The sequence below is a fragment of the Ambystoma mexicanum genome, chromosome 10, assembly GCF_040938575.1.
Source record: "Ambystoma mexicanum isolate Mex_15411 chromosome 10, UKY_AmexF1_1, whole genome shotgun sequence".
Lineage (NCBI taxonomy): Eukaryota > Metazoa > Chordata > Amphibia > Caudata > Ambystomatidae > Ambystoma > Ambystoma mexicanum.
This window is the reverse complement of record NC_090932.1, coordinates 958,645,822-958,673,169: the sequence shown is the minus strand read 5'-3', so window position 1 is coordinate 958,673,169 and position 27,348 is coordinate 958,645,822. Positions and strand designations below refer to the sequence as shown.

At 44.9% G+C, this 27,348-nt stretch overlaps 1 protein-coding gene across 1 annotated transcript in view; it reads right to left on the bottom strand.

The window, feature by feature from the left end:
* Window positions 1-27,348, bottom strand: part of SPATA16 (spermatogenesis associated 16) — a 1,361,355-nt gene that overhangs the window by 461,823 nt on the left and 872,184 nt on the right. Inside the window, exon 6 of the mRNA XM_069618722.1 lies at window positions 19,083-19,230. Within this exon, the coding sequence (XP_069474823.1) occupies window positions 19,083-19,230 (148 nt within the window). The remainder of the gene's footprint in view (window positions 1-19,082; window positions 19,231-27,348) is intronic.

Here is a 27,348-nt window from a genome sequence, read left to right as displayed (position 1 = left end):
TAAAGTCGACTATTTCATTGCACACTTTTGTAAAGACAGCAATGACTTCAAGTCGGGATTTTACAAAATCACAAAGCTCTTCATTTCCCATGACACCCCGATTCAACCACAAGGTAGGATTATTCACTTGCTGTGTCGAGAGCTGGGAACTTTGATTAAACATGTGTCCACGAGAAAGGGCAGAGTAACTTTTTTCACCTAAACCTGAAGTGTATGAAATCGAATGGTCAGAAGATGGCTGAGCTTTTTAATACAAGAGTACATATCTCATGTTGCTGTGATCTGTTCTTCTAGAATTTCAAATAACAGAATGGAGTGCTAGGACCAGGCATGTGCAGTATGTGGTGCTTTATTTATTTATTTATTTATTTATTTGTTAACATTTATAAAGCACGCAGCAGCCCTGTGGGCTGTTACAGAGATGGTTACAGAAGAAAAAAACTTAGTTACATGACAGTGAGGTATGATAGGAAAAAAACAGTGGTAAAAGAAAGTTTATACATGCTGAGAAAGGTAGCCGGGGGAAGAGGGAAGCGGGGGGAGAAGTTAGTTAAAGAGTGCTGTTTTGAGGGTTTTACGGGAAGCTGTGAGGGAGGTTTTAGCTCTGAGTTCATTGGGCAGGGCATTCCAAAGTTTGGGTGCTAAATGTGGAAAATCGATTCCTCATGCTTTTGCTCTTTTGATGGGAGGTATGAGCAATTGGTTCGGCATAGTGACTTCTCGTAGGACGAGAGGAGGTATCTCTAGTGATAGTTTCAGATAGGTATAGTGGGGCAATGAGGCTGAGGCATGTGTGTGTTACAGTCAGTGGTCGAAGTGTACGAAAAGAAGTAGTGGAGCTATGTTCCCTACTGGCCTGCACCGCTACCCACAAACCCCATTGCCACACCCCCTCCCATGCACAATACAAACCCCAAAACCATGCACTTGCTGTTTAAGGGCACGTCCAGTGCAGTGCACTGAAAGTGCAAGTTTCAACTTCTTCCTACACTTTTATTTTAAAACGAAACCGTTCCGGAACGGTTTCTTTTTAAAATAAAAGTATAGGAACGGTAAAACGTATTTTAAAGAGGTATAGGAGCACCACTCCTGACCACTGCCGCCCACTTCGACGACTGGTTACAGTGAGGGTTTTAAAGGTGATCCTCTCCTTTACCGGGAGCCAGTAAGTGGCCCGTCTAGCCTGCGTGACGTGGTCTCTTTTGGGGATACTGAGGGCTGCTCTGAGCATGTTATTTTGGACTATTTGGACCCTGTTTAGATTTTAGGCCAAAGTGCCTGCAAGGAGAGCATTACAATAATCACATTGCTCCAATAGTGGCTCGGGCGATGGAGAGGCAATTTTGGCTGGATATGAAAGGTTTTATGGCATTTATTAGTTTGGCAGTATGGGCGGAGGCAGAGGCAATAGCATTGACCTGTCGAGTCATTGATAGGGTGGACTCTAAGAAGACTCCAAGTGTCTTCACAGAGGGGGAGACAGGGATGATGGTGTTGTCAATGGTGAAGTTGCAGTATTTTTGGTCGAGCTTGGGCAGTATTTCTTTAGGGCCTAGGAGTATGATCTCCGTTTTGTCTCCATTTAGGCACAGTCCATTGGCTACCATACAGGCTTGGATGGTAGCATATATTTGAAGGAGGGCAGCTGCATCTTGGTCGTAGGATCCAGTGAGAGGGAGGAGTACTTGCTTATAGTCGCCATAGTGAGTGTAAGCTATGCCGAGGGAGTCAAGTTTGTCGAAGAGTGGCTTAGTAAACAGATTGTAGAGAGTAGGCGCAGTGCAGGATCCCTCGGGAACTCCGCAGTGAATAGTGTTGGGGGTTGTGTTAGCCTGGTCAGAGTAGACCTTCATGACTCAGCCTTCTAGGAAGGAAGTTATCCATGAAGAGGCCTTTTTGGGGAAGTGAGCTGCTTTGGAGAGATGGGAGGTAAGGATCTTGTGATCAACGAGATCAAACACGGCCAAAAGATTCAGGAGTAACAGGAGGGCTGGTTTGCCATTGTCCATTATCTCCATAATTTGTTTTTTTAGGTCCAAGAGGGCGGTTTCCATGCCATGGCCTTTGCGGAAACCTGATTGCCTTTCACCTAGGATGGCGTGAGATTCCAGGTAGTGTTGGATCTGGCTATGAGCTGCATTATCTAAGAGCTTAAAGAGGAATGGGACAGTGGTGATGGGACGGTAGTTGTTGAGGCAAGTGGGATCAAGAAAGATTTTTTGTAGAAGAGGGCGGACCCATGCTTGTTTTAGGCTGAGTGGTAATATTCCTGTGGAGAAAGAGGCATTGATGAATGCCGTGATGATCAGAGTCAGTGCGTCAGCGCGGTCTTTAATGATGTCAGGTGGGCAAATGTCTCCTTTACACGTGGAAGATTTAAGATGCTGGAGGAGATCTGAGATTTCTGATTCTGAGATGTCTCTGAAGGCGAAGAGAGGGGTGGAAGGATTATGAGGAGGAGTGTGAGGCATGGCATGCCGGACCGGCTTAGGTAGTGCTTTGGGTTGCGTTTGTATTTTTTCTTGGAGAAGTTTGATTTTGTTTAGGAAGGCTGCCTGTATGCTGGAGCACCAAGCTTAGTCTTTAATGATTTCGTCTGGACTGGTGGAGGGGGTGATGAGATCTTTAAAAATGGAGAACATTTCCTTAGATTTAGAGTTGCCATTGGTGATCCGTAGGTTAAAGGATTCGGACTTAGCTTTAAATATAGCTTTTTTATATTGCAATGATATTCTTTTGAATTCTTCCAAGGTGGAATTACTAGGCTTGGACTGCGATTTGGCTAGGGCAAGGAATTTGTGAGAGCAAAGTGCTGTTAGCTCATCCGTGAACCAAGAATTGGTATGCATGGATGTTTTCTCCTTTTTTATCTTCAATCAGGGCTATTGCATCAATGGCTTTGCTGAGAGTGTGAGAGTAGATGTCGGTGAGAGAGGTGGGGTCGCTTGAGTTCCAGGATGTCCAGAAAAGGGAGGAGGTTGTGCTTAGTTAATTTCTTTGAGCTTCTGATCTTGGCTGGTGGAGCATAGGAGAGTACTTTGTAGGTGGGCTCAGTGGGAACAGTGAATTGGATGCAATTGTGATCCGCCCACGGGTAGGCAGAGATGGTGGTGATGGTGGATGAGCAGTTGTGGTCTGCCAACCCAATCAAGGGTGCAACCTTTACAATGCGTATGGTCTGTAACTCTTTGGGAAAACCCTAGGTCCGTGAGTTCCTTGGCTAGGGCTGCAGCTGGTTTATCCTTGGGGTCATTGATGTATGCTGTTATGTTTTTATGATCTTTAATTAATTGATAAAGGACTTTTAAAGCATTGTCGCTAACATCATACTTACTGCATATGATTTTCAATTGGATATTGCTAGAAGTCATCCAGTACCATTTTCTATATGTGGTGTATAAGCTAAACCCAATCCCAAATCGAGAGTTAATGCTGTGGAACATGCACTAAAAACATGGAAATTCCAGTTCCCTATCTATGATCAGGTGAGGCACTGATAAGAGGGAGAACAGTCCCGAGAGGCAGCAGCTAAAGGGAGGGAGATGCTAGATCAGGGAGGGGCAATGCATTCATGGGCGCAACAGAGAAACCGTCACCTGGTGGATATTTGACACCCAGTCAGTGACGGCGAGTGAGGCGGGAGAGGCCAGTACAGGTCAAGTTATCAAAGGGAGATGAAACCAAGGAGGAGTCCGGAGAGTAGGATGCCTATGCACGGTATCCAACAATGGACAAAGAAGGGGTTTAACAAAGAGACTCATGTGTCTGGTACCAGCTGTCCTAAGCTAAGAGCACCAGAGAGACAACTTGAAAATGGAAGAGGCATGAGTGAGGCAACAGAGAAAAAGAGAGAGATTAACAACATATGACACCTGAGAGAGACATAATGTTGTCGGTGTCGAGCAGCATTAGTGCATTTAGCGTGCACATTTTAAAGTGAGATGTTTTGTGTGTAAAACTGTAGGATGAGGCCAGGAATCAGGGATGTCATTTGGAGATCGACAGGTGGCACAACTGGGAGCCAGAGGGGGCGCAGTTGCAACTCCTGTGGATTCCCTTGCCCACCAACCTTTTTTTTTTGGTTTGAACCCAGAATCCCCTAGTGTAGCAGGGCCCCGTGCCATGTTGGGGGCCCCGCCACACCAGGTCTGGTGGATCCCCAGCCCAATCCTCACCCATCAGGGTGAAGGCTGGGACGGGGAGGCACTCAGTAGGGGTTGGAGCTGATCGTGAAATATAGCACATGTCACATGCCACGTTCAGCTCCAGTCCCTTCTACCTCGGCTTCTTTGCAGCTCACATACAAGAACCAGGAAGCTCTTGCAGCTTCCTGGTTCCTGTTCGCGAGCAGCACAGAGGAGCTGAGGGGTGGCTTGGAAGGACAGACCTAAGCTGCAAGAAAAAAGCAAGAAGGCTTTTAAAAAAGAAATATGATGTGTATTTTACATGTGTGAATTGCATGCCAGATTTATGTATGTGAACGGTGGGTGAATGAGAAGTGATGTGATGTGTGTTTTTTAATGTTCTTTGTGTGTGTGCCTGTGTAGAGAATGCAATGAGCGGATGCCAGGGAAGGTGTGAGTGACTGGTGGGCGAATGAGAAGTGATGTGATGTGATGTTTGTTTTTGATTTTTCTGGTTGAATGGGTATGTGCCTGTGTAGAGAATGCAATGAGTGGATGTAAGAGAAGGTGTGAGTGACTGGTGGGTAAATGAGACGTGATGTGATCTGTATTTTTTAATGTTCTTGGTGGGTGGACGTGTGCCTGTGTAAAGAAGGCAATGAGCGGACGTAAGAGATGGTCTGATTGACGGATGGATGAATGAGAAGTGATGTGATGTGTATTTTTGAATGTTCCTGGATTGGTGGGTGCCTGTGTAAAGAATGCAATAAGTGGATGTAAGAGAAGGTGTGAGTGACCGGTGGGTGAAAGGGGATGTATGTGTGTGGTTGGCCGTGGGAGTCTGGGGAACGCCAGAGCATTTTTGCCACATCCTTTGTTGACTTTGCATGTCTTACTGGTATTTTCGGGCAGAGACACGTTTATGTGTATCATTACCTGGCTAGTGTTGAATTTTGGTGCAGCCAGTCACATTTTCACAGAAAGTGTGCTGTGTAATGTACCATTATTCAAAACATTTTCTCAGGGTAGGGAGAAAAATCCCGACACCCCCAACCCCATTTTCGTTAGTTTGGGTTTCCTCGCTGCGCTCGATCGCAGTCACATAATTGTGTAAAAAATGTATACCCTCCAAAAAACCAACTCACCAGCCACCACAGGAGGCTCGTATATTTGTGGACCAGGCATTGCCCCCTTCTTTCTATGTTACTTTAAACATTTAAGCTTTAATTAAAAACATATTTGCTTCTTCACTTGCAGTAGTACATGCCCCTGCAGCGGCATAATCATCATGGACATTGCGCACATGTGGTGGTCTGGATCGGCCCGGGGTGTGGCGTGCCCTGTGCTTTGTTAAGGAGCTTTGGGGGGATCCCGTAGCATGGCTCACAGAGGAGCCGCCAAATCTTTTGCTACACCAGTGGGCATCACTTGGTCTGACAAAGGGGTAGTGTGCAGTGCACAACTTGAATTCTGCCAGTGAGTCCCTGGGTGAGAAGCAACTAGTGGTTGTTTTCAATTTAAAATAACTGTGTGGTGCCATGGATTTATGTGTGCAGCAATGGTATTACATTAAATGGTGTTTTTGTTATGTCCTCTGGCACCCAGTGTAATGCTTAGATAATAAAAACTATGGGGGGTCATGGGTATATTGAAATAACCTTTCCTAGGTATTATAATCCAGCAAAGATAACGTTATCAGGTGCACTCCCCTGTGTGCCCGCAGACGAGTCTGATAGGTTTCTTCTATCGTAGTGGTAGCTGACTCATAGATACATTTATAACCAGGGAATTTTGTTGCTACTAAATCCTGGTCAATGATTTAATTTTCAGGCCTTGCTCGTGCAGCATTTTCTCCTGGGTAAACAGCAGCGCACGCCTCCCCAGGTCAGCGCTTTTTTGGCTTGTTTAAAACAGCAATGTCACAGATAACGCCTACTTATGTGTCCATTGATCTATAGATGTTTCATACACTAGTTGTAGCCTGTGATAGAGATTTTGCTTACTCTGTTATAAATACTGCATTATGTATGTTTTACGTATAGAAACCACATCGAATCTGGAAAATGACATTCCCCAATTTTGTGATTGTGGACTAATCATGTCTCCCTCTGTGGCTGGGATCTTTTACCTGGCTGAAATGAGAGAGCTAGAAACCAGGGTGCTAGGCACACCTGAAAAATCTGTAGGTCGTTTGCCATCCCTTCCTGTGATGTCACTTGGGGGCAGGGTCAAATGACATCACTTCATGTGATGCCATCGGGGGAGAGTCACAGGCCGTGTGATGTCACTTCCGCTACCCCTGGCATTTTTGTGAAATTACATCCCTGCCGGAGATACGATTTTTGGTGGGGTTCTGTGGCCAGATAAAGTGCAGATGACTGAGGTTGGGGATCTTGTTTTGCATTTGCTTTTCCTACATTTGTAGCTCAAGCAGAAGAGAGCATCCAACAAAATCCATGCACTTCATATCACAAGCTGCTTGCTGGCTGCTCTCCGCAGTGCTATGAGACAACATTGTATTCTGATGTGATCTGATATGCAGGTTTCAATAACTTTTAACTGCCCATATTACGAGAAGAATCTACTAGAGTGACTGATAATTTATTTATTTTGCTAAACAGTTGATGTCACCATTTTGAAAGAGGAGAGCCCAACTAGTTAGCACCTTAATCCAGAGGCGCATCTGCTGTTCAAACTAGCCATCATTTTAATCTAGAGGGAAATCTGCTTTTGAAAACTAGTCCACTAAATCAGATTAAACAATGTAGTTTAATCTCTTCCCATTCGATAAACAGAAGCTTTATTAGGCAGTCAACAATGATTTTGATTGCCACTCATTGAAATGGTGGACAGGAGGTAAGTGGCCCGGAGGGAGGGGGTAATACATCCATAGTAGTAGCTCACTGCATGTTTATCACCTGGAAGGCATTTTGGATTAGTTTCACTGGATGGAACAGGATAGCTGCTCTGCGTGTTTTAATGTTCTGTGCAGTGAAACCGACAGCTTCCCTTACTTTTATTGTGGGAGGATACGCTAGAATCCCTTTAGATTCAGCCTGCTTTTCTACGCCTAAAAAACAAGCAGAATCCATAGAGATCACGGTAATGATGGCCACTAGGTTTGACACTAATGTGAACGTATGTAGGATAGAATGCTATTATTTGTCTTGACTTTACAAAAAACTTGTCTACTGCATGCAAAACTGCATTTTCGAAAAGCACCAAGAATTTCCATCAGTCTGGTGCATCTTAGCAGGATGTCAATGCAGTTAAATATCCATGCTCAGTTTTACCACTGGTTGAAATGTTTTTTTTGACAGAGAATATCAGCAAACATTGGTAACAGTCCATTAGGCGGTACCTCATATCCATATTTAAATTGGCCTGTGAAATGTGTGTCTCTTCATGCTTGCAATTGAGAGATTGCCCTTCTTGTATCTATGGTCTGACAGGCCTATTTTACAATGTTATGGGAGTTGTATAGTTTAGGAAATTTAGGCCATCCTTCTGAAATAGGAAAATATTTCTTGACTTCCATCTCCAGTCCCTTCCACTTATCTGGCGTTCACGAGGACTTCCACTTCTTGGAGCCGCTCTCACAAACCGGTCAACGAGATACCCATTAAACTCAATTTGACTTGTCTGTCAAAAATAAAGGTTAAACCTGGGGAATACCATCTTTTTACTTCTTTTCTAATGCAGTCTCAAAATTATGATGGAGAATAATCCCGCACTTTAAATTGATGCAGTCCAATCCACAAGGCTACCCTGGAACAAGCCCAATTATGCATAGAATTTAGTCCTCAGATGCCTCCCTTATGTACATTATGAGAAGTCTAGATATATGCTTGTGTCCAGTGGAAGACAGTTCTCAGGTTCGGCAGGGAAATTATATTTTCAGAAGAGCGACGCTATTCAGCCAATGTGTTGCTTGTAATGTGTGCAAACACATAAACGCAACAAGTCTAATAAATGGGACTCCGTTAGCAGACACAGCATGCATGGTATTACAGACAAATCTCAAAATACAAGATTCAGAAACATGCAATTTGAAAAAAGGATGTGTTGTTTCACACCTTCCCCACACAGTCTAAAGTTGTTAATATTCCATTGTTTGAACAAGCCAAATACATTTTCTTTCTGAATTTCCCTGGCATCCACACACATCCTGCAGTGATTGCCCAAATCAGACTAAGAAAGTCACACCACACCAGTGTGCTGAAACTAAAACATTGTCAGAGACAAGTGTATGTTTATGCAGTCTCCACACAGTGCTGGGGATGTATAGTCGTTAGGCAGAGTTACCTATGGCTATATGCCTGAATATGACGGAACCAATACAGAACTGTTCCTAAAGTTTAAATGGTGCAACATCCACTTATATCCTAGTGTGCCTCATACTCGACAATCTCTTACTGGCTTGCATACAAAGCAGCCAATACGAAAATATGTTACCACTGTTAGTTTGGAGCAATATCCACTGTTAGCTGAGTGTTCCTCATGCGTGGGAGCTATATCCTGCACGACTGAACTAAAACTGAGGGAGATTACATTTAAATACGAGAAAACTGCTTTCTCTGTTCTGTGTGCACTGTGTAAAACAGGGAACACTTTCCAGCTCTGAAAGTGTAGCATTTTGTAAATGATAGCTATAATAAAGTGAATTCTGTGGTATTTACAGAAAGTTTAAAACTTGGGCTGTGAATCAGTGGCCATGCATCATAGCCTAAAAACAGAATTTCTTGATAATTTGGGACCTGTGAAAGCAATAAATATTACAAAAGTGAATGGGGAGGTGAAAGGGAGTTTATCCATCCTCATTTCCTTGCCATTGAAAAGGATCCCTTTAAAAATACATCCCCTCCTCTCTCTTGACATTTCACAGTAGGGGAAGTGCTCTTCACCTGCAGGACCTGATTTGCAAACTCAAGTGAGAAGGGTACTAATAATAGCATTAGAAAAAAAAACGTTAATGTTTAATGGGTGGGTGAACCAATATCTGTGTTTTGCCAATTGATAACACTGGTTCCCTAGACCTGCAGTATTAAGCAAAACTCATTATTGCAAATTGCATGCATGTGCAAGAAAACCACAGCCTCATGTCCACACATGGGGGAGAACTGTAAAATGTGTGCATAATTTTAATTTTTCTATACAGACTTTATCTTTACCAATACATTTTTGATACTGGAGAAAATAAAATGTACTAAACCCGCTGATTGATTATAAAAAAAACGTGTTATATGTAAATGTTAACTGAAGAGCTTTTGACCATACTAACCGATATGCAGTAGGGCTGTCAAAGAATTGAAATCTCTGTTCAGAGGTGGCATTGTACTATTTAGAATTAAAAATGTTATACATATATATCATTAATATATGGTGTGACTGCATATGTTGTACCACCTCATAGCAAGATTATTACAGGCAGGCCAATTCTAGTTCTGTAAACAAATTATCTAAGTGTCTGTATTTTGTTGTGGTGACTTCCCCTGCACAAAGTAATTGGACCACCTTTGATTTTCTCTTTTTTCAATAAATTCGAGTTTCAATGATACACACAACTTGTTTTTTGTCCTAAAATTGTGGGGTGGGATTATATACCGGGAACATAAAATCAGGGATTGTCATTTAGTAAAAAGATCAACATATGATTACATATCCCAACAGTATCAGGCATTTCTTGCATAGGATGAGGTATCCAATAGTGATTTGCAGTTGTATGTCCATTGTTTATATGCTTGTTCGTTATTTGAGATTTCTTATCGCTGATCCAGTGCTGAATGCTGGCAGGGTATGCATATATTAACACTACATGGGTATATTTCCTGCCATATTTGTTCTTGATTTGGTAGAGATGCACTTCTGGTGAGAGACTATGCTAAATTATTCACCTGCTTACATGGAATTAAATATGTTTCCTCGAAAATGTCTCTCACCACCACATCGTTCTTGAATATTGATTGCAGTTACTTAACAATTCTGTTCTGTTTTGTTAGTGTTGAGTGATAAGTGACACAACTGAGAAGGACTGGGAAGTAAGCTGGACCAGAGTGGAGTGCAGGGAAAAAAAAAACATTTGACTGCGAGGAAGACCAAGACGTACCCTTGCCTATATAGGGTCAAACGGGAAACGGGGGAGAAAGATGGGTCCAACTTGGTTGGGCCATTGATGGAGGGCCTTGGATGAGGAGGGGGGTGAGAGAGAGAGATGTCCTGGTTTCAGAGGTGACTGATAGACCGCAGGTCATGGGCAGCACATTCCCCCTGAAGGAAATCGTGGGGGTGGTGGTTGCTGCACACCAGGGTGTACTAGAGGGGAAGTGAGATGGACTGGACTTAGTCTTAACACAGTGGGTAGAAAAGGGATCAATACTGAAAATCCATAAGGAGAACCTACACTTCTGCACACAACATAGGAGTGGTAAATGTAACACACCAGAATGTGTGATGGGGAGGGTTATGGGCCACAGTCAGTCAAAACACAGGGGGTAGGATAGGGTACTGCCACTAACCAACCCTACTAAAAACTTAGCTTTCTGCATAAAACTCTTAACCCCTGAACTAAACACAACCAGACCTCTACAGCACAACAAAACCCTACACACTTCACTACACCACAATAACAACACAAACCACACATAGCCTCACCCAACAGCACAGAGTGGCTACCAACTGAAAAAACACACCTACGCTCAGCAAACAGTGTTAACCAAACTGAAGCTGCCAACAGCACATCACAGCTCTCTTGCTCTTTTCTCCCACTCAATCCTACTAACTAACCTGCCACTTGTTTTACAAATCCTACAGAGTGCCAAGATACCATGCAGTGTGCGGCAGTGCGCGGTATAAGAACCTTTAACATAACATAACATCTCTGGGTATTTTCAATGCATGATCAAAATCTCTGGCCGTTTTTCTGGGTAAGTGACCATTTTGTGAGAAGGATGTAGGAAGTGTAGCAAGTTGATTGTCCCTTGTCTTAGTGTTCGAGAATGTATGTTGGTATCGGATGACCTGCCTGTAGATAATGGATTGTTTTTTTTGGCAAATAGAAACCTGGCTTGTGCAGGAGTAGAAAGAAAGGAGAAAGAACGACTGCTGCTAAAAATTGGATTTTCTTGCTAGAAATTGGGGCCCAAAAGTAAAAGAGATTTATATTCCTATAAAAAAGTTATTTTTCCTGATATTAAAGTCCACTCTCAGCCAATTCAATGTATCTAATGCAGGGATAATGTGGTTGAACAATTTTTCTGGTCTGTATATCTCACAAAATGGAAAATAACAATAATGAGCATTCCATTAACTCTAAAATACTGTATTTGAGTGAAACATTTGTACATGACACTCCTTTTTGTTACCGGAAAGGCCCATCTTACCAACACATCCCACCACTATTTTTGCTGCAGTTTATATCTGGAGCAAGGCAGATACAGCCGGGTGAGACGCGTCCTGTCATTTTCCCTCTCTGAGTCTCCTCATCAATCAGTATGTGTGTAAGCAGGGAGTCCCAATCTCAGTGACCAATGCCCTTTACCCTGGCTTTTGTGCAATTGTGTCTCCTCTGTGAAACTGCACTTCTTGGTAAACTTTCTGTCCCTCACAACTGTCACTTCCCATCTATTCACGTAAAGCTCCCCGTTCACACCACAGCATCTGCCCAGAGCTGCAGTATCCTGCTGATCAAGAGTAGTTGACTGTGCACTGCATTGCAGTCAAAAGTAGGCAGCAAAACCTTTCATGTAGTGTGAATCGATGACATCAATGTGACCATCTCACATATCATGGCAGCACTTTAAACAGAAATAAGTAAGTTAGTTGCATGATGCAACTTTTGCTTCTGTGACAATGATCCTTGTGGGTTTTAAAATAGAGAGAGAGATTAAAAGTGCTACCCTGCCTACTGTTTCAAGTATGAACTGATCAATAGAGACCAACAACTGGGCCAGTCCATGCAAACATCTAAAATTCATTGATAGGCCAATGTTGAGATGAATGGTCGCTCCCATGACAAGGACAAGAATTCAGGGGGAAAAGTAGAAGCCCCTTGCCCTAAAAGGCCAAAAAGTGTGCCTCTGAGAATTAACAATGCCATTTATTTTCACTGCCAGGGATGAGTCTCTTTCCCATGTCTTCCTCTATTATAGACTCAAACATTTTCTGCCGAATGGGCCTTGAGAGAGTTTGATTGTTTGTTGTGTTCCTCGCGTTTGTAAATGTGTCTTTCCTTTTCTACTGGCCTCAGGAAGTGAGATTTTGGGGGACACTAATGTGTGTCTCATGCTGTGTTCTTGAGTTCTCACTTGCGAGGGGTCATGACATTAACATGCTGTATGTTTGTTTTCTTTAGCCCCACCACCTCACTTGCAATGAAATTCGGTCATGGAAGGCTGGGTTAGTAGTCAGTGCTTATTTATCCTTCAGCTCTTCCCCGACCACTGCCCCCTGTTTTTCTCACTTCCACTTGGTCTGGGCAGCCCTCACCTAATGCTCTTTTTTGCCCGTCCAACTTAACGCAAGAAATCCCATTGTTTCTCAGGAGATACAAATGCCCTTTCTGGCTGTTGAAAATCCATTACATCTTGGAGCATGGGGCATGTTGAACGCCCAACAGATGGTAGACACTGTTGCAGACTCTCTACAATTGACTTGCAAGTTGATTGAAATGTACACAAATGCCTATAAACTGTTATTAGATTTACTGGACTTTGTGCAGTCTTCACGGAATTGTGGTGGTGCATGATACTATAAGGAACCACAGGTGACACTCATTGTTGGAAACTGGGGTTCTACTTGTGATTTGGTCGGTTCTTTCATGCCCATTGTGTTATAGTGTTGTGGTATCTGCATATTCACGGAAGTATTTAGAACCTCTTTCAAGATTGAGAAGCTTAATCGAGTGTCGCCCACCATTTTGTGCATCAGAAATTGGGTCCCGGTCCAGCAGATGACTTTGATCGCTAGTATTTTTTAAAGGTCATACTAAGAATTAGAAAGATTAGAATTAATCATGTTGCATGCAGAGTTTTGAGGTTTCCACTAAATCATATATATCTAGAAACAGCAGTCGATCTTCATGACTTTTTACTTTATTAAGGTCAAAGTATTAAATGAAATTACACACCCAGAGTTCTGATATAATATCTGATATAATAAGTAATTGAGGAAATAATATGTGTGTCTAGATATCTATAATTACTTTAAAAAGACATTATGATCTGCCTTTTTCAGAATGTTGCTGTTTTAAAAGTGCATTAGTTCCTGTCTAACTTATCCACTTTCCCCTTACGGCAATGCACTTTATTGTATTTTCATGAAGGTAGCATGTGGAACGAATTGGGACATGACATTAATATTTGTATCCCGAATATGCACTTTATTGCATTGTATTTGAATTTACTTTCATGCCCCACTTTGAGAAACAAAGACAGAACAGAGAAGCGTTTTGTCGATACAGAAACTGAAAGCCAATTATTGAAACTGAAGGATCAGATTGTCTTGCTTGCTTTCTGTGTTTACGCATTCACTGGGCCTCGTTACACGTTGTGCGGTAAAAATCAACATTTACCGGCATGGCGCTATTAAAGTGTCCGCCTTGGCAAGAGGGCGCTAATAGCGTACCATTACGAGTACGCGGACACGAGCATAGCGCCATGCCGGTAATGACCATACTGCCATGCCGCTAAAGACCCAAAAAAGTCCCTTACCGGCTTCGACGAAAGTGCAGATAGCACCTCCGCCCTCACTCTGCATGCAAATAGCGGTCACCACTATTAGCGGTAACCGTTAAAATGCGGAACCGGAAATGGCGTCATCGCACAGGAACGGGAAGGAGCACAGCGGCCATCTTCAAAAACACAATCCATTGCCATCCTCTGCATCCAGGACCTCGTTCGGCAAGACTCCAACACAAAATCATCCAGGACAGCGCGAAGATGCCCAAGGCCGTCAAGAAAGGCGCTGATCACCAGCGAAAAGAAAAATTCAGCGACGAGGAGCTGATCATGCTTACTCAGACACTTGCGGCAAATGCCAATGTCGTTTTTACAAATGACATGCGGCGGGAGACCCTCCTCAAGAAAAAGGCCATCTGGGCAGAGGTTGCCCACAAAGTCAGTGCGTTGGGCACCACCACCCGCACTGTCAAGGACTGCCGAAAGCGGTGGGACGACCTACGGGTCCGTGTACGAAACATCCTGTCCGTGAATCGCAAGCTGGCAATGGCCACAGGAGGTGGCGCAGATTCCCCTATAAAACTCCGGGAGTGGGAGGAGACTTGCGCCACCACAATTGATGTGGAATCGATCGAGGGTGTTGGAGACATGGAGCATGGTGCGCCCACTTCATCAGATGGAGGTGAGTGTATACATCAAACAATGCACAGTGAAGGGTGATGGGCCCCCCAAATATGAGTCCATAATCAGGCCATCAATCCAGCCACAAACCTACATGGACGCATCACCACATACACATGCAACACAGACCCATTCGTGCATGACCCACCCGACATCCCCATTACCGGATTCCAAAATAAAGAGGCCCCAATGCATAGAGCGGCATGACGTAAACATTCTGCATAAGGCACGTAGAACCATGAACATGATATTCCCTATTTTTGGCCCCTACAGGGTCACAGACAGACACTGATGAACCGGGCACTGTGACACCCGCTCCACCAGCTAAGAAAAAGCCCAGGACATATGACAGAGGGGACACCGCCACCAACTCAAGGGGAACCGGGAGGAGTGATCAGCAGCGGAGGGGCAAAGGCAGCAAGAGCACCAGTTCTACACAGCCTGAAGCCACGGCTGCTGCAATTGTTCCACCCACGGCAGTGTACCCCATGACATTTGAAACCAGCACGGAGGGCCCGCACTCTGCTGCCACCAGTTCCACTGGTGAGGCAGCAGCCACTGCCCCGCTTTCGGACGTTGAGGAGGCAATTGACTTTCAGATTCAAAGCCAGACCCCCAGCCCACAACGGTCCATTGAGCCAAGCCCAAGGCCATTATCACGATCAGGTAGCCATGTAGAATCAGGCAACAAGACTGTGGAAGGGCAATGGAGCCCTCAGGTGTCCTCACCTGATGCCAGAGGCATGGACCAGGGTGCAGCAGCCACCCCAACAACTGCATCCAGTCAACACGACCTTGCTACCATCAGCCAGAGGCAGGTTGAAATCACTGCGCTGGTTGGCCAGCATGTGGCAGAGGCAGCCCGTCTGAGGGATGACCTTAGTACGTATGCAAGCCAGACAAGGGATGCCATGGAGGCCTGCACGAACAGGATTTGTGAGGAAATGGCCCAACTTAGGCAGGCAGTCACACGTATTGCGGACGCCATGGAGCGACAATACCCCCCCACCACAGGATCAACCGGACACCTCCTCCTCTGCGAGTTCCTGACAAACAAGCCCCCGGCGCCGCTCTCTGCGCACAATGAGGCGCACGCCATACCAACCACCCAATGGCGGAGGAGCCCATGAGAATTAGGGCCATCAAGAACTTGCTGGCACATGTCGAGCAGGACACCTGCACACTATGAACCTCACATGGGGGTATTGTGGGGGGAGGGGGGTGGGGGGAAAGCGTGTTTTTGGGAGTGTTGTGGGGGCGGGGGGAGGTGGGAAAGGGTGTTTTTGGGAGTGTTGTGGGGGAGGGAGAAGGGGGAAAGGGTGTTTGCACAGTAGGGGCCATGCACTTTTTGTACACATTATGATCACAATACACTGTTGAAAATTTGAAACACAGGCTTGGTCTCCATCATTGTGTATGTGTACTTCATTGGGGACAGCGTCCTTTGTGGGCCACCCACATACATCAGGGCAACAATACCCATCTCCATCCATAATAGTTCTCCCTTGTATCTCATTGCATTTGACACATCAGATGCTGACGCTCATCGTGTCCCTCCTGGCCATGCAAGAGGCGATGGCCAGGATATTGCCATGCTGTGTGGCATCACTTCAGTGGTGCTATAGGTGTGTGGTTCAATGGTATGGCTAGGGGTGTTACCTTTGCATGCATTCAATGGCACATTGCTGTCTTGATGTTGTGCTGTGCTGATTCTGTAGTACCATCTTCATGCCATGTTGCTGATTTGTGTGGTATGTGGTGTGGCATGTTGTGCAATGTGGATGGATGTGCAATATTCGGAAACCTGGATTGTACTCTATGTTGTGCGGCTCATAATTGCATGTGGGTTCTCCTCAAGGACATTGCGGCCTTCCCTGATGGACCTTGGCCTACATCTGTATGTCCATTTGTCCTACAGACGACAGTCAACACCCAGTAGGAGTATGTATCTCTACCCACCACATCACACTGCCATGTGCTTGCCCTGCTACTCACCAAGTAGCCAGGAACGTTGACCGGCTTTTCGCTCCATGTAGCGTGGCATGTTTGAGTTACGCAGGGCCATGGAATCATGGGTTGATCTGGGAAATCGGGCACAACAATGTGTGATTATCTTCTTAGCGTCAGATGCCATTTGCACTTGGATGGAGTGGAATTTTTTTGTGTTTTGGTAGACTACTTCATTTTGATGTGGGACCACCAATTCCACATGGGTAGAGTCGCTGGTCCCGATGCAACTTGGGATGCCTGCCAGTGAATAGAAGCCAACTTTGGTGTTTGCAATCTCCTGGGCAGTCCGTGGCAGGAATATGTTTTCCCGTGCATGCTTCAGGAGGGCATCAAGTACCTGGTTCAGCGTGCGTGAGGATACTGTTTGTGAGATGCCATGCATCTGCCCCACTGTATGCTGGTAGGTGCCTGTGGCCAGGAAATGGAGCACAGACACCACCTTCTGTAGAAGGGGAATGGCAGTTCTGATGTCTATGAGGCTGACAATGTCGTCATGTGTCATGTACATGATGCTGGTGATGGTATCCCGGTCCAGGCGGTACAGGGTGTGTATCTGCTCAGGGGTTAGGTTTAATGGACTGGCTCGGATCCTGGGGATTGGTTGCTGTCTCTGTGGTATGCCTAGGCGCCCTGGTGGTGCTTGCTGCGCCTGTCTTGCCATCCTCCTCCTTCTCCTCCTGCGTCTCCTTTGTGCTGCCTGTTGTTGTTGCTGCTGCACTGCAATCATGTCCTCCAGCCCATGTTATGCTGCTAGTATTGGAACCATCTTGGTGTGGGAATGGGTGTGTGAAGGGGTGTGGTGTGCTCCTTTTGTGCTGCCACAGTCTCCATTGCCTCCACATGTGCTGATTTTGTCCACCTGTGGCACGTGGGAAAACTGCTAGGTTCTGATAACGGGTGGATCGCCAAGCCAGTATTTGCGCCATGCCGGTAAGGGGTTTTGGGGGCTTTTCCATGCCGCTATTAGCACGTCCACCTGGCTTGTGATGATGTGCTATTAACGGCATGGCGTTATTTACAGAATTGAGGGTAGAGCGTCCGCGGACTGCCCGCTTTTAGTGGCACCGTACTTAGCGGTGCCGCAAATAGCGGTGAGCCGGGTCGTAATTGGCATGGGGATTTAACGGTACCGGCATTCCCTTACCGGGAACGTTAAATCCCTACCGCACAACGTGTAATGAGGCCCATTGTGTTGTAGGCCTCTGTTTTTGATGTATGAATTGTAGAATTGTTTCGTGACTGACGTTGATTGTCTTTTTTCTGACATGTATGTTTTGATGGATTGTTCGTCAGAACTAAAGTGTGATGATCATTATGATGATGGTGACTTATCTGGTTATCTAGTCACTTAACAGCACTTCCCCTAAAATAGAAAGGCGCTTTTATTGTGTATTCTCTGTCTCATTCCGATGGTTGCTATGTTGCTTTGGATTTAGTGTATTTCCTGAATAGAGAACGTGTTCTCAAGAATGAACAATCACCCGAGTGTCATGCTGTTGCTGCTCCCAGGTGCAAGTGGCAATAGTGCACGTGGCATGCCACACCAGGCAGTAATGGCCCTTAGCCTGCACCAAGAACTCTCACTATGCTTGGGCCTGGTAATTTGGACTGCAGGCTATGTTGCAATGTACGACCAATAGGAGACTTGAGAGACTTTTTGTTACTGCAGAAAATAGGATGGGGTTGGAATAATGCCCAGGGTTATGAGAAAACACTGATAAGATCATTCTGTGATGTAATTAGTAAAGTCATTGATTAAGTCATTTGTGATGTAATTCATGAAGTCACCAATGATGTAATTTGTGAGGACATGTGCGTCATCTTTAATAAGGTAACGCCTCAGAAACAGCAGTCAAGGGATACCTTTGTGCTCCACTTTCGGCTCCTCATCTGTACCTGTGCCTCTCCAGCTCCTTGGTCTGCATGTGTATTTTTCCATTTTGTAATGGAGTCTAAGTGAATCCTCAAATCTACAGTCTTGCTGTATATGCAGCCCCCATAGTAATAGTGAAAAATGCTTTTTCACACAATATTCCACTTACATGGCATTCAACAACCCTAAAGCAGCCTTTCCAGATCATATGTCATTGTCGAGTACAATTGGCCAAATAACTTGTTTGGCAAAATTCATAGTCCAGCACCAAATATAAGGCATATCAATTAGGCAAATGTAATGCATTTGTCGATGTAAACTCAACTATGCTGTTGCAAATTGTGGCTTCATAAAGTACACAGGCATAAAGCAGCTATGTAACGAACTATTGTTATTGTTCCTCGTGCAGTTGTGTGAGGGCAAGAAGGTCTATAAATGGAAAAAGATCTTTGTGATATGATGCTGTTCAAGTTATTCATCCTTGATGGATTAAGTTATCCGGTCAATCATATATGATGGGTATGCAAAATGTACCCTTTTTTGGTACGATGATTTGGCTAAATAATACTTGTAACAACCCATCCACCTGTCCGCCTGCCACAAAAATGCAATTGATTATTGATCTACATTATTGTTTTGCTCCCTTTCACAGCAAGTTTCACTACCCTACAACAATGAAGTTAACCACTACAATGCCCAGCCATAACAACTATGTGTTACCTGTGTATACGTAGTCCACATAACCAGGATGCTGTTTTGCAAAAACGTCCTTCACTTTTTCAGTTTTGTCTGCCTTTAGCTTAATTGCAAATGGTGTGTACATCACAGAAAATGTTTCGGCTCTGGTGATGGCTTCCTCAATCATAGCCTAAAAAAATGGAAATAACACATTTAGGCATAAGTATGGACATTTTTTTATATATGTATCACAGTGGAATTAGAATGATTTCTCTCTCTCTCTCTCTCTCTCTCTCTCTCTCTCTCTCTCTCTCTCTCTCTCTCTCTCTCTCTCTCTCTCTCTCTCTCTCTCTCCTAGGCTCTCCCCTTCACTCACAGTCCTTCTCCCTTTGTCTTTATTTTAGTGCAAGAGCCTCCTACAACACCCCCACCTCTCTCCCTGGAGGTGTCGTGGAATATGGGGGAAGGTGGGCATCAGGGCTGTAGCTATCTGTAGAGCCTCGCTGTGTTTTAGTAATCCTTGTGGTGTGGGATGTGAGGTAAGAAGCCTTGCTGACTTTTGGAAAGGAGGTTACGAGAGTGGGCGCTAGAACTGTACATATACACTGACCATGTATTCAAAATCATCAAAAGCTGGGACACGCCACAGAAATAAAAGTAGGACTACAATTTCACAGTGACTGGCAACACAAAAGTAGGGCTACCCTTCAGTTGCGCAAAGGGACGTAGTTGAACATAGATTGATCTATACAATTTGTAATGTCATAACCTTGGCAGTTATAGCATACATTGGAATGCTTACTGAGTTCATCTGAATTACAAAATGTATGTTCAATGCAATACATGCCATCAATGTATTATTGCATTAATTGAATTGAAATTATGCACAATTCTTTTGCCAGGTATTTGAGTTAATCTGCACAATGCAGGCCATTTGAGAAGCAATCCAAAGTGTTCTCTTTATTGCCTTCCCACTTCTAGAGGATTCATAGCAGACATTTTGCTTTTTAGCCACAACTCTGTCGCCTGGCAACCTCACATGTTGGCAACATTCTCTGATACAGGGTCAGATAATACTAAGAGGTACCAGTCGGATTATTAAACAGAAGCCAAATCCTTCATGAACTTGATAATCAATATCTTCAAGAATGATGCTATGATGATGTTGGTGATACACAAGAACTTGATTTTCTTTGACTCATTCATTCCCTACCTCATGAAGTAGGTGTCTGACCAAAGGTCTGCTCAGGAGATTGGAGCCTGCATTCACTCGGCCATCTACTTTCTCATCTCACACCACTTCATGACCCTCATTCTTCTGTTGTGCAGACCTCCAGGGATCTTCGCACGGGTCTATCTTCATTGCCTCGTATTATAGCTATCACCCGCAGACCCTTCATCAGCATCAGCACCTTAAAAGCTGGGCCTAATAATAAATATGCAGCTGATATTCATGAGCATTTGAAGATAAGACCAGTGACATTTTGGGATTATGAAGCATGATTTATGGACAACAATGCAACCACTGGTGAGACCAGTTGGCTACAAAAATCCATGTTAAGAATAAGCTGAATAAGACTGGCGGGTTCACCCTTATGTTCCCTGCTTTCATCTCTACCACCAAGGAACCACTGTACAGGTAGTGGTCGAGGTGTACGAAAAGAAGTAGTGGAACTATGTTCCCTGCTGGCCTGCACCCACACCCCACAAACCCCATCACCGCGCCCCCTCCCACACACAATACAAACCCCCAAACACTTGACCCCGCTGTTTAAGGAAACGTCCAGTGCACTTTTCAACTTCTTCCTACATTTTTATATTAAAATGAAAACATTACGGAACGGTTTCTTTTTAAAATAAAAGTATAGGAGCTGTAAAATGTAATTTAAAAAAGTAGAGGTGCACCGCTCCCAACCGCTCCCGCTCACTTTGACCACTGCTTAAAGACATCTTTCTAAAGTTTGCAATGTTCAAGCATGCTAGTCGCTGTGCTAACCCATTTTTAAACACAATCACAACAGTTTAGATACCTTTTATCTGAACGTGTTATGCAGTTATAGAAAATGCATTAGCTTTCGAAAGTCTCAAAACCTTATTCATCTCATGACGGTGTTTGGGACTTTTGAAAGCTTGTTAATTTTCGTTCAGACCTTTTCAAATGACTCCTGACCCTTTACTTTGTCTCATATGCTCTATTCTGTTTCTTACTGTAACCAGAGCCTAGTTGCCCGCAAGCTTGGTGCGCTATATAAATGAATGAATAAATAAATAAATAATATTTTCAGTTAGTCCCATAAAAGGTAGCAAAACTTCAAATGTTGTAAAGCTTGCTATGAAAATGTCTAGATTCCAATAATTCCCTCATTTTTGCTACCATATACAGGTCACCAGGTGATACCAAGGCTTTCTTAAATATATGCTGACATTTTGTGGCTACACTACTCTCTTGGTCAGACCATTCACTCCTCTCCTCTCACCTGTATCCTCACGGCCGCCTGACCACACCTCCCCCAGTCCTGCCAACCTTGTTCACGAACATCTGTCTGGTGAAACCAGTGTCAGCTCCTGTCTTCGCATCTACCTTCATCCCCCCTATCCCCCCACTGCAGACTCTACCTCTGACTCAGCTTTCAGCAACCTCCACTTCGCCATCACTAACACTCTTGACATCCTTGCCCCAGTCATGAGGATCCACCTGAAACATGCCTCCAAGTGTAACACCTGGTATGAATCTGAACTTGCAGCCCTGGAACGCAAGTGTAGGGCTGCGGAATGAAAGTGGCAGACCTCAGGCTCACCGTCCGACAAAAACTGGCCTGTCGCCTGCTCCAACGACAATACAGACTCTCCATTCACTACAAGAAAAGGGCCCACATCATGGCTTGCGTCTCTGGTGCATCTAACAACATGGCTGAACTGCAAGGAACTAGCCAACCCTTCCAAAGTCTCCACCACGCCTCTTCCCTCCCAGTCCCTCTGCAATGCACTGGCCACACACTTCACTGTGATAACTCAGGACATCCTGAGCACACTTGCTTCCCTTTCCCCCTCCCCTTACCCCACCCTCCTGTGTCCCGCCCCCCTCTGACTTTCCCTCCTATCACATCTGATGAGGTCACTAGAGTTGTCCACTCTATGAAGGTCTCCTCCAATCAGGTCTCCCCCTGTTCTTCCAGAACTATTAAGGACAATACTGTCTCTCTTGTCCATGTACTTGATGATTTCTGCAATCACTCTTTTGCTACTGGGTCTTTCCCCTCTTTCCTCAAGCACTCTCTTGCCTGCCCCCTCCTGAAAAAGCATTCTGCAGACTGTCTTGTCCGGCTAACTGTCCCCCATCTCTATCACTCCCTTCTTTGGAAAACTCTTGGAGAAGCTGGTCTTCCCCCAACTGACTCAGCACACTGAGCTTGTTGGTTGCCCATATGACCATCAATCTGGATTCTTAGCATCCAGAGGCACGAAAACTGCTGTTCTGAACACCCGCAAAGAACTGCTCGCATCTCTTGATTCTAAATCCCCAGCTGTTCTCACTCTACTTGATCTCTCCTCTGCATTTGACACGGTCAACTACTCCACACTCAAAAATGGATGCACGATACCCTAGGTATCTCGGGTGGGCACTGGACTAGATGACCTCATTCCTCAATGACCATTGCTCCCAGGTCATCCTGGGCTCTTTCTCCTCTGCCACCTATATCTCCACCTCTGGTGTCCCCCAGGGCTCCAACCTTCCTCCTTGGCTCTTTAACATCTATCTTTCTCCACTTGCAAGCTAGTTTCCACCCTCTCACCTTACTTCCAGTGTTATACACACGACACACAACTCTTCTTCAGACTTCCCTCTGATCCACTCCTTACTTCCTCCAACAATCCTGAATGCCTATCTGCCGTACAGTCCTGGTGTGCCTCTAATGATCTCTACCCCAATGCCAGCAAGACTGAGATCCTTCTTATTGGGACTCCTGCTCCTGATTTCTCCCCCCCCCCATTCTGGTCACTCTCTATGGGCTCTCACCTTCTTCATCTGAAGCTAAAAACCTTCGACTCCTCTCTTTCCTTCCTCCCTGACATCCAGGACCTTGCAAAGAAGGCCCACTTTCAACTCCACCTCTTCAAAGGAATCCTTCCTTTCCTCACTTTCCCCCTAGAAGCTCAATGTCTCTAGAGCTCTGGTACTTTCTAGGCTACACTACTGCAATAGCCTCTCCCTTAATCTACCCTCTTCCTCTCTACGCCCCCTCCAGCTAATCCAGAATAGGGCTGCAAGACTTATCCTTGGCCTCACTGCCAGAGACTGTGTCTTTCTACCCCTAAAAATATCTCCATTGGCTCCCGTCTGCTGCAAGGATCAAATTCAAATCCCTCTGCATCATCCATAAGTCTGTCTGGGGCCAGGGATCACGATATCTACAAATGGCTCCCACTAAATAGTCTCCCTCCAGATCTTTATGTTCCTCCAGCACCATCTCACTGTGTGTCAATCGCTTTGCTAAACAGGGAGCTGGTGGCCGATCTCTTCCCTCGGCTGGTCCCTTACTATGGAACAGCTTTCCCCTTCTTCTTCATCTTGAGCCAGATCTCCTCAAATTCTGGAAGCTCCTCAAGACTTTCCTTTTCACCTCCTCCTTCCCCCCTCTCTCTACTTTGCTAATCTACACAGTCGCTGAGATTGGTGACAAGGGCCCTTATGTGTTCACCCAGGTCCTAGCATCCCACCCCCAATCGCCTTCAGCCTCCGCCCCACCCCCAGCACTTGCCTTGGGCAACCATTGGCTTGTGCTATCACAGGCCTGCACTTATCTAGTGGCAGCTCACCACTCTTACCAAGTGATCTCTGCCAGGCACTTCACAGTTACTTGCAACTTACTCCCTAGCACTTCCCTGTGTGGTAATCCTAGCACTTTTCCCCCCTGCCCCGCTCATCTCTTCTCTCTCCCTGCACTTGTACGTTCTGAATGCTCATAAGGCCTGGTAGGACTGCCTCTCTCTTTCATTGTTATATTTGCCTTTCATTCCCATGTTCCCTCCCTGTTGGCTTGTGGGCACTTTGAAACACAATTCACTTGATATGTAAGTGCCTTACAAATGCACAATAAATAAATGAATAATCTCCAGACCATCACCAACAACTATCTCATTGTCAAGGGTGTTAATATTTAGTTGGATGTACCCTGCAACTCTTATTTTAAGATTTTCTTGAATGTTTGGGACAGTCGGCCTTCACCATCTGACTGTCGGGTCCTTCTCACGTTGAGGGACATACCCTGGAAGCATTTCTCATATGGCTGGTACTGCCATGCAACAACACTGCTGTCACTCGTTTGACTTGGTAAGGCCATCATCTACTCTACTCACAACTGGCCAGATCGCTCTTCTCTCCCAGCTAACTGAGCAGATACAGATCAGACCCATGAGACATGTCACCACTGCCGTTTCACTGAGTCATTCAACAATTTCTATGGGTTCCCCTGATAGTGTAATCAATAGCCTGCTGAATAAATCACTAGAACTGTTTTCCAAGAGAAAGTAAGGCCAATCAAAGCTCAAATTGACAACCATGTTTTTTCTCAGCACCTCTCCTTTTCTAACATTTGGCCCTGGGCCCATTTTCTCTTCCTTTAACTATGGAACACCTCTGGAGAGCATGACAACTGTCCAAAAATGATACTTATTTGCAGCAGGTCCATACCTGTCCCTCAACTACAATCAAGGCAAGTGTTGTCTCCTTCAGAACTCAGCATTGACTGTTTCACCAATGCTTTGAAAAGGACCTCCTAACCCTCCTAAATAAGCCAACTGATTACTCTTCCATACTGGAAAACGTTTGGCTGGTAGCCACCACTGCCTTCTTTGGTCAGATTATGGAAATAATTGATACAATAAACATCTTACATTGTAGTGAACTGAAAACTTTACCGTGAGACCATCAGTCTACTTTTACGACTGACCAGAGATACAGAAAATATGCTGCTTTTCATGAAGAATAAATTGATGCACTCTTATGATCATGACATGCCCACTACCCCCAAGCTTCTTTACCTGCTGGCAGTATTTGACACTGTAGACCGTATCAACCATCTCAGTCACCTTAGGTCTTACTTTGGCATCATTGGTGTTATACTTGAACAGATCAGCTCCTTTCTCCAGGACAGAGAGTGATTTCCTTGTTGTAATTCTCGAGTACAACTCTTTCTAACTCTGGTGCCCTGAAGAGTCCATCTATACACCTTGGATTTTTAATGTAAATCTCAAGCCTTTGGCAGATCTCAACGCTCCCTACTCTGCCTGTTTCCAAACCTACTCTCACAACACCTTCAAGCTGGACAATGCAACGCAATCCTCAAATTCGATATCCACCTACCAATTTAGCATTAACGACTGGATGATCGCAGCAGACCTTTTCCCTCAGAGATAATGGGCCTCATTCTGACCCTGGCGTTAACCAAGGCGCCATTAGCGCCTTGGTTGACGCCGTTATTTTTCCGACTCCGCCATGGTGAATGGCGGAATTACCGCCCCATTCCAAGGTTGGCGGGGGCGGTAATACCCCATTCACCATGGGCCCTTCCCCATTCCCATTTTTGGCCCATAGGGCTCAATGGGAATGGGGAAGGCGCTAATTACGGCACCGTAAATTACGGTGCCGTAATTAGCTCCTAGGTCCCTTTGCAAGTTGGTTTTTTAACGCCTGCAAAAAGCAGGCATTATGTACCGACCCGCAAAGGGAACTCGGAATAGGGTGGTAAGGACCGTTAACCCTTACCGCCCTACTCGGAATGACTGTTTAGGCTCTCCCACACTTAATGATCTTTCGTTCCTTTTCCACCAAGGTACTTCTCCTACTCTTGCTTCTGCTTCAAAAAGTCTGGGCTTTACCTTTGATGTCTCACTCCTTTGTCAAGCACATACAAGAAATCCCCAGGAAGCCACACTTTGTAATTAAGTTTTTTAAATAAAAATGTTAATAAAAAAACATACATCAAGGGTAGCATTTTGCACAATTCAAAATGATAGTACAGCAAGCTTTACAAAACATCGAACTATAATAAATGACTGTGTATTAGGTTGAACCAGCACCAATGAAGTAACACTTTTACCTACACATGCTGGAACAAATTCTGACTCACCTAAACTTTTCTGATAAGGTGGAGGTGAACACAGACTTTTTTTAATGCCCTGTATCGCCTATTGAAACAGCCTGTACTTGAGTTCATCTAGGCCCTTGATTTACCAGCAACAAGTGATTCAAAATAAGGTAGCTGGGATGAGCCTGTCCCTGAGACCCATTAACCCCTTCACACCAGTCTTCACATTCTTGCATTGACAACAGTGGCTCAGCGGATCTCCTTCCAAGTCTTATCCATCATCTAGCGAGCCAACAGAAGCTCACCAAGCACAGTCATCCTAGGGTCCAACGGTCAGCTCACACCTCCACCCCCCAGCCTGCTTGAGGAAGAAGAAAGGCACATCAGCATGTCAGACATGTCATTGTGGAACAGTCCCCTTATTAAACAGATTTCACAAGATAGTCACCTTCAGTTCAGAAAAAACATGAAGACGTTCCTTTGTAAGGTCTCTTTCAACAGTTGTATCGTCTGGTTACTTAAATACTGGTGTTTGGGCATTGGGACCAAAAACCTTCATACACTTTTACAGTGCTACTCCAAACCTCTACTTTGCACTAAGCAGGTCCTGCCTTCCACTGATCTAGTACTTCATTTTTACCCGCCTCTCTTGATTGTATGCACTTTTTCTTTACCCTTCCCTTTGCGCTTAACTCATTCGGAATGTTCCAATGATGTTAATGATCAGACCGTCTCTCCTTCCCTTCTACTTTGTTTTCCCCCCTTCCTTCCTCTAAGAGTGCTACACGTGACTGTGTTCATTGTTGCAACATTACAAAAGATTGATAAATAAAATAGCTATGGGGGAGTGGGGTTTTCTGTAGGCCTCATGCACCTTCTCTTCTACACCTGCTCTCCTCCACTAACACAGTTCTAGCTCCCTGTTTAACAAAGCCATCCAGATGTTGCTGAAAGCAGCACAACCAGGGGAAGAACTTACATGTGAAGGGCTTGTGAAGGGCTAGCAAAGGGCTTGCTATGTTTTGTGTGGTTTAAAGTAGAATGAGAACTGCATCGACAAAGGCATCTCTGAGCTGGTGACTGTCATGATATTTGGAGAGAAACATTGTCATCACGTGTTTCCTGTAAGAATGCTGGAATCATACTGAGGGTGCATTATCAAATGGGGGAGGAGCTGGACATGCAGATAGGTTCTGCAGGGGGTGCCCTGGTCCGGAACA